At 58.5% G+C, this 8184-nt stretch overlaps 1 protein-coding gene across 1 annotated transcript; it reads left to right on the top strand.

The window, feature by feature from the left end:
- Positions 1-55: 55 nt before the first annotated feature.
- On the top strand, positions 56-7695 carry LOC114616431 (complement C4-like; the record flags this gene model as incomplete). Its single annotated transcript, XM_028761896.1, has 23 exons — positions 56-209; positions 417-556; positions 682-885; positions 1377-1428; positions 1516-1599; positions 1692-1901; positions 2041-2116; positions 2230-2386; positions 2479-2595; positions 2684-2855; positions 2997-3229; positions 3303-3470; positions 3993-4052; positions 4968-5061; positions 5150-5330; positions 5439-5529; positions 5657-5731; positions 6238-6340; positions 6460-6549; positions 6623-6721; positions 6843-6926; positions 7176-7308; positions 7446-7695. Coding segments are annotated over 23 exons (2919 nt in total), but the record flags the coding sequence as incomplete, so codon positions are not given.
- Positions 7696-8184: the final 489 nt, after the last annotated feature.

Here is an 8184-nt window from a genome sequence, read left to right as displayed (position 1 = left end):
GTCTGGGGACAGTCCTGTGGGTGCCAGGGTCTGGGGACAGTCCGATGGGTGCTAGGGTCTGGGGACAGTCCTGTGGGTGCCAGGATCTGGGGACAGTCCTGTGGGTACCAGGGCTTCTCTGCATCCCTTCCCCCACAGGTTGACAGAGCCGCTCCCTGACTCTCTGACCACATGGGAGATTCACGGTGTGAGCCTGTCCAAAAGCAAAGGTGAGGTGGCGCCCGTCCCGACCTCTTCTCATTCCCCCTGACCCTGCTCAACTGGCTGCTCCCTGCATGGGGGGCAAAGCCCATGGATTTGGGAAAAATCTTCCCTGGCTTGCATGCAGCCAGAGAGCAGAGGGAAGTCATTCCCAGACCCTTCCTCCCTGTGGCCTGAGGTCCATCTCTGTCCTTGCCCCATCTCCCTGTCCACAGGCCTGTGTGTAGCCAAGCCAATTCGTGTTCGAGTGTTCCGAGATTTCCACCTGCACCTGCGCCTGCCCGTCTCCGTCCGCCGCTTTGAGCAGCTTGAATTGCGGCCTGTTCTCTACAACTATCTGAATATTGACGTGATTGTGAGTCCCCATGGGAGCCGGAGCATCCAGGGCAAGGGGTAGGGCGGGGTGCAGTCAGGGACAGGTCAGACAGTGGTCCTGCTCCGATTAGGGCTCCCTGGCCATCCCTGTCTTCCTGTCCCCAGGTGAGTGTCCATGTGTCCCCCGTGGAGGGGCTGTGCCTGGCTGGCGGTGGAATGCTGGCCCAGCAGGTGACAGTGCCTGCAGGCTCTGCCAGGCCTGTGGCCTTCTCTGTGGTACCCACAGCTGCTGCCAGCGTGTCCCTGAAGGTGGTGGCCCGAGGGGTTTTTGATATATCGGATGCTGTGTCAAAGATTCTCCAAATTGAGGTGAGTAACTACCTAGAAATCTAGTCCTCCCACCCCCGGGCTCCCAGCCAATAACATTCCGATGGCCAGACCCTGGTTCAGCACTCAGTGCATGGATAAACTTACAATCCACTGTTGTGACTCAGCTGTGTCCCTGAAGTTGTTTACTTATATTGAGACAGAGGCTAACTGTATAGCCCAGGCTTGCCTCAAACTCACTCTGTAGTCCAGGCTGGCCTTGAACATTCAGTAATCCCCCTGCCTTTGCCTTTGGAATTACTGGTGCTACAGGCACTCGCTGTCACACCCAGCTGCCTCTGAAACGGCTTATTCTGCTTTATTTTATTTTTGTGCTCATGGGGGTTAAGCCCAGGACCTTGTACATGGTGGAGAAGTGAGCTGTGTCCCTGTTTCCATCTATGACGTTCACACGCCAAAACCCAGGGGTGTCTACCCAGGAGAGGAAGGTGTAGCCTTGGCTAATCCCCTACTCCATTTTTCCATTGAGACAGAAGGAAGGGGCCATCCACAAAGAAGAGATAGTCTACAACCTCGACCCTCTCAGTGAGTGCCCACTTCCCCAACCACCAGTACCCTAGGGGAGTTATGGGGCCCAGGGGCCCCGCCCACCAGTTCCTCTCCTCTGTCTAGGAGGCCGGAGTTTGGAAATTCCTGGCAGCTCCGATCCCAACATCATCCCTGACGGAGACTTCAGCAGCTTTGTCAGGGTTACAGGTGGGTGTCGGGTCCAGACCTTTCCCATGAGCCCCTGCATTCACCTGAAGCCCTGTTCTAGTCTTCTCATCTCCAATGTCTCTGTCCTTTAGCCTCCGAACCCTTGGAGACTTTGGGCTCTGAAGGCGCCCTGTCCCCAGGAGGCGTGGCCTCCCTCCTGAGGCTTCCCCGGGGCTGCGCAGAACAAACCATGATCTACTTGGCCCCTACCCTGACTGCTTCCCACTACCTGGACAGGACAGAGCAGTGGAGCAAACTGCCCCCTGAGACAAGGGACCATGCTGAGGATCTGATCCAGAAAGGTTCCGAGTTCAGGGAAAGCCGGAGTCAGAGCCAGGGAGGGCGGGGCTGTGCTGGGAGTACGGGGGAGCGCTGGGCGTCCAGCGGAGGTGGGGGGCAGACAGCAGGAGAGTAGGAACCTTGGCACCTCTTCTTTCCCAGGCCACATGCGGATCCAGCAGTTTCGGAAGAGAGATGGCTCCTTTGGGGCGTGGTTACACCGGGACAGCAGTACCTGGTGAGGCTGGGGGACTCCGTTCAGGGCAACCGGAGAGTAAAAAGCCACAAGGTGTCCAGAGAGACTAGCATTGTCTCCATCCACCCCCACCCCCTCTGTCCACTCCACTCTAGGCTCACGGCCTTTGTGCTGAAGATTCTGAGTTTGGCCCAGAAACAGGTAGTCGACTCCCCCGAGAAGCTGCAGGAGACGGCCGCCTGGCTACTGACCCAGCAGCTGGGCGACGGCTCGTTCCACGACCCGTGTCCAGTCATCCACAGAGGCATGCAGGTGTGAACATGCCAGAGACACGGTGAGGATGTCAGCAGATAGACGGGACTCCTCACGGCTCTGGCCTGACAGCCTCTGTCTCTCTTCACCAGGGGGGCTTGGTGGGGACGGACGAGACGGTGGCACTGACCGCCTTTGTGGTCATTGCCCTGCACCACGGGCTGGCCGTCTTCCAGGATGAGAATGAGCAGCAGCTGAAGAACAGTGTGGTAAGGAAGCGGCGGTCCGTCCTTCCTGCCCGGCCATCCTTGCCCTGGGAGCCCGGGCATGCAGGGCTCAGCCTCCGCTCTCTTCTAGGAAGACGCTATCATCAAGGCAAACTTGTTCTTGGGGCAGAAGGCAAGTGCTGGGCTCCTGGGTACGCACGCAGCGGCCATCACAGCCTACGCCCTGACGCTGACCCAGGCTTCGGAGGACCTGCGGAATGTTGCCCACAACAACCTGATGGCCATGGCTGAAGAAACAGAGGGTGAGGGCGAGGGCACCCTGAACAGAGACTGAAAAGGCCTCAAGAGAAAGGGTCTCTCACGTGGAGTGGAAACAGGGGTGGCCGACAGGGGGCGCCAGAGAGCCAGGCGGATTGTTCAATATGCATTTCCCTCCCTTCCAGAAAGCCTCTACTGGGGCTTAGCCATTGGCTCCCAGGACAACATCGTGTCGCCCAAGGCAGTCCCCGGTAGCCCATCACAACCTGTGCCCCAGGCCCCAGCCCTGTGGATCGAAACCACAGCCTACGCCCTGCTCCATCTGCTGCTTCGGGAGGGGAAGGGAGAAATGGCCGACAAGGCCGCATCCTGGCTCACCCACCAGGGGAGCTTCCACGGGGGATTCCGCAGTACCCAGGTAGGGGCAGCCACACGGCTCTGGGTAGGCGGTTCTGAGACTAAGCGCCCGACTCCTGCCCTAACCTCCTTAGGACACTGTGATCACCCTGGATGCCCTGTCTGCGTACTGGATCGCCTCGCACACCACCGAGGTGAAGGAACTCAACGTGACGCTCAGCTCCATGGGCCGCAGTGGGGTCAAGTCCCACGAGCTGCATCTGAACAACCATCAAGTCAAGGGCTTGGAGGAGAAGCTGAAGGTGACCTCCTCCCTCCCTGATGGGGTTGCTGGGGGGGTGGGGTGGAGGATCTGGACCAGGTCAGAAGCCTCTCTCCAGCGCCCAGTCCAGCCCTCTCCTGAGGGTGCCGTGGGAAGACTGACCTACTTCTGGCCGTGTGGTCAAACCTCTGGGTCCTCTTCCCTCATCTGTAAAACAGCGTGTCTGTAGAGTACACACCAGGGTCTGGGTCAGCGGTTCTCAACCTTCCTAACACTGTGACCCTTTAATACAGTTCCTCATGTCGTGGTGACCCCCAACCGTGAATTTCGTTGTTACTCGATAACTGTAATTCCGCTACTGTTATGAATTGTAATATCTGATATGCAGGATATCTGACAGACAACTCCCAAAAGGGGTCACGACTCACAGGGTTGAGAACCGCTGGTCTAGGAGTTTGCAGATTGATACTGTAGCCAAGTACAAGATTCTGGGACAGAGGGGGCGGGCACCCTCGTCTGCTCTCCTGTGCCTTCTGACCTGCTTTCCTTTCCTTCCTGGAAGTTCTCCCTGGGCAACTCGATCAATGTGAAGGTGGAAGGAAACAGCAAAGGCACCCTGAAGGTGAGGGGCGTGGAGAGTGGGGGGTGGGGGCAGCAGGGTGTAGGGGGCAGTGGGGGGTAAGGGGGCAAAGGGTGCTGGGGTGGGGATGGGGTGCTGGACACGGGGTACCAGGGTTGGGTGAGGTAGAGCAGTGGGGTGTGAGGGGGTGGGGTGGGAGTGGGCAGTGGGTGAGGTGGGGTGGGGAGCTGGGCCTTGACTGGGACTTTGTGGGCGGAGCTTGTGTGTTGGGGAGGAGGAGGCCATCTCTGTCTTGGTGCCCCTTTCCTTTCCTGAGCCTCCATCTTTGCTCTGGTCTGGTTTTCCTCCATTTCTGGGCATCTGCTGTCTCCTTCAGCTCCACAGCCTGGTTTTCAGCCCAGGCTTGTCCCATGTCCTGAGTACCTCAGACATAGGTCCCCGTGCCCCGTTTCTTTCTATATGCCTCATTTGACCCAAGGAAGGTCTTCCACCTATGAGGCTCACTGCCTCCCCAGAGATGTCTTGGTAGCCTCCCTCCTCTGGCCCACTGCCTGGGGAAATGTGCCCCTTCCAGCATGAAAGTGGAATCAGGAGGACCAGTGGCCCAAAGTTGTCTTTGCTGTGTGCCGAGTGCGAGTGCAGCGTGCCTAGGCTATAAGAGAAACCAGGAGCACTGCAGCTTTCTGGCAGACTGGGCTCTCAGGGAGGCAATGCCTCCTCACTGTAGCTGCCACGCCTCCTCACTGCAGCTGCCACGCCTCCTCACTGCAGTGGCCCCACCTCCTCACTGCAGTGGCCCTGCCTTCTCACTGCATCTTACCCAGCTCATATGCCGGGCTACTCACTGTTGTTGGGGATGGGGGAAGGGGGAAGTTGGGGCCGTAGATCCTTCAGCCCAGGAGACCCCCTCAAATCTGTGCCAAATGTGTCCTGTGCTCTGCCCCGTCTCTGAGCCAGATCCTTCGTACCTACAACGTCCTGAACATGAAGAACACGACATGCCAGGACCTTCAGATAGAAGTGACAGTCACAGGCTATGTGGAATACACAAGTAAGGCCTGGGGTCAGGGAGCCTTGACCGACCCCTGCAGGGCTGACACGGGCCGGGGCGTCTCCCTCCTCAACACTGCCCTGCACAGGGGAAGCCAACGAAGACTACGAAGACTACTACGACATGCCAGCCGCAGATGACCCCAGCGTCCACTCGCAGCCAGTGACGCCCCTGCAGCTGTTTGAGGGTCGCCGGAACCGCCGCAGGAGGGAGGCCCCCAAGGTGGCAGAAGAGCAGGAGTCCAGAGTGCAGTACACCGTGTGTATCTGGTGGGTGCCGCGTGTGTCCGGGGGAGAAGGGTGCTGGGAAGAGACTGGGCGTGGCTCCGAGGTGTGGCACAGCTCGAGAGTCTATACAGCAGGCCCCCCTCCCTGTAGGCGCAATGGCAAGCTGGGGCTGTCTGGCATGGCTATCGCAGACATCACCCTCCTGAGTGGATTCCACGCCCTGAGGGCCGACCTGGAGAAGGTACAGCCACCCACAGCCACCTCTGTATCCTTAAGAACCCTGCTCCCTCTCTGTAGCAACGCCAAGTGTTGAACCCGGTCACGCAATGACCAGGGTCTCTGACCTTTGATCCCCACATTCCCTGCAGCTGACCTCCCTGTCTGACCGATACGTGAGTCACTTTGAGACTGACGGGCCCCATGTCCTGTTGTACTTCGACTCGGTGAGTGGAGAGAAGTTTCACAGGAGGGGAAGCCGTGGCACTGGGTTCTTGAGTCTGTGTGGTCAGATGATGTGGCAGATGACGAGGGCCAGGCACGAGGAGATGGCCAGGAGACAGAGGGCCTTAGGGAACTCACAGGTCCTCCCACACGTCACTGCGAGGCTGGGTTTATGGGGAGCCACGGGGAGGCGGAGACCACCGTGGACACTGGCAGGGGAACAAGGGCCTGCTCAGGCGCGCGCTCCTGGGAAGGGGCGGGGGGCGGGGCCAGGGATTGATCCAGAGGCTGACCCACATCATGGAGGATCTCGCAGGAATGTGTACCCGTAGTGAGACTCCACGGAGGTCCTGGGACAAGGTCACCGTATTGGCAGTGAAGATATCAGAGACCTTGGGGACCAGATTTTAGAGTCTAGTGGCAGGAAGATGACAGCATGAAGATAAGGTCACGGGTAACCAGGCCGAGGCAAAGCTTGGCCCTGAGCAGACTTCCGTCCCGGGGCCAGGTGCCAACCACCCGGGAGTGTGTGGGCTTCGGAGCCTTGCAGGAGGTGGCCGTGGGGCTGGTGCAGCCAGCCAGCGCTGTCCTGTATGACTACTACAATCCCGGTGAGCACTTGGGATGCTTTGGCAAGCAAGACTGCGGGGGTTGGCCCTCTCATGGGGACACCTCGAGGCGGGGAGGCCTGAGCTCCGTGAGACCCTCGTCGCTTGCTGCCTTTCTCTAGATCACAAGTGTTCTGTGTTTTATGCCGCGCCCACCAAGAGCAAGCTCCTGTCCACCTTGTGCTCTGGAGACGTCTGCCAGTGCGCCGAGGGTGAGGAGACCCCGGGTGGGGCTGGGAAAGGGCTGGGAGGAAGAACTGAGTCTCACCTGACACTTGACTGCAGGGAAGTGTCCTCGGCAGCGACGCGCGCTGGAGCGAGGGGTGGAGGACAGGGATGGCTACCGGATGAAGTTCGCCTGCTATTACCCCCGAGTGGAGTATGGTCAGTCCCCGCTCGGCCTTCGTTCTCCTTGGCACCGGCTTCTCCTCGGGGCTGCTGGCTCTTCCCACACCCCCACCTGTGTCCTCCCTGCTTTGCTCTGACTGCCTTTCCCCTTTCCCAGGATTCCACGTTAAGGTTCTCCGAGAAGATGGCAGAGCTGCCTTCCGCCTCTTTGAGACTGAGATCATCCAAGTCCTGCATTTCAGTAGGAAGAAGGAGTGGGCAGGCGGGCGGGTGGGCTGGGGACTGTGGAGGCTGAGGTCTGGGTGTGGGGCCTCTTGGAACTGTGAAAATTCAAAGTCCCCTGGTCTTTGGGAATCTGGGCTTGCTCATAAGCAGGGAACAACTTTTGTCGGGAGCACACTGGGTTAAACAGCAGGATCTACACAGAGTCCTGTCCTGGGTTTCTCCTGGCCTTCTCTTCTCTGATGTCTCTGTTGCTTTATTTCCTCAGCAAAGGACGTCAAGGCCTCCATAGGTCAGACCCGCAACTTCCTGGTCCGGGCCTCTTGCCGCCTTCGTTTGGAGCCTAGCAAAGAATACTTGATCATGGGGCAGGACGGGGTCACCAATGACCTCAAGGGAGAGTGAGTCACTCAATCCCTCCCTTGCTCTCCTCATACCTGTGGCCTTCCTTCAGGGATGGATCCTAGGCACCTAGCTCTTCCTCTCCAAAGCCAAGTGCCCTGAGTACCTGTCCTGACCCACTCTGTGTCACCTGCAGCCCCCAGTACTTGCTGGACTCAAATAGCTGGATCGAGGAGATGCCTTCTGAACGCCTGTGCAAGAGCACCCGCCAGCGGGCAGCCTGCGCCCAGCTCAACGACTTCCTAAACGAGTACAGCAGCCAGGGGTGCCAGGTGTGAGGGTGTAGGACTCTGGTTCCCTGAGCTCAGCCCCAGGGTCAGGGCCTCTCTGGATGAGGGGCTCTGCTTTACAGGGTAAATTAAATAAAAGCTTTTGACAGCAAAGTGCCCCTGCGTGTCTGTTTGGAGGTATGGCAATCCACCACCCACCCAGGGTTTGCAGGCCTAAGCCTTGGGCTGTGAAGCATTGCCTGAACCATCCCTGAGGTCTTCCTAGGACTCAGGCCATCCTGGGGCCCCATAGCCAGTGCCCCCACGTGCCTGTTGCTGGGTGTCACAGTCACCGTACCCTCAGGAACACCTCTCCTCTTCAGCTGTCGAACTCCGCCTTGTGTCGTTGGGGTCCTGGGGTCTGGTGACTTGACTGTGTCATGTTGCAAGCCTATTGACCTTGTTATCAGTGGCATTAGGCAACTTTTCTGGAGTTGTGCAACCGTCCGGTCTGATGTGAGTCATCCAGACAGCGATTTTAAACAGGACAAAGTTTGACTGTGTTTATTCCTGAATATTCAAGGGGAAACACATCTTGCAGGGCCAACCCTCCCCATCCTGTCTGCCTACCTTCCACCCACCTAGGTGGCACATTTGGTTGTTCAT

This window comes from Grammomys surdaster, unplaced genomic scaffold (assembly GCF_004785775.1).
Source record: "Grammomys surdaster isolate TR1022 unplaced genomic scaffold, NIH_TR_1.0 320017, whole genome shotgun sequence".
Classification (NCBI taxonomy): Eukaryota; Metazoa; Chordata; class Mammalia; order Rodentia; family Muridae; genus Grammomys; species Grammomys surdaster.
The sequence above is the reverse complement of the archived record's forward strand: the minus strand, read 5'-3'. Positions and strand labels throughout refer to the sequence as shown.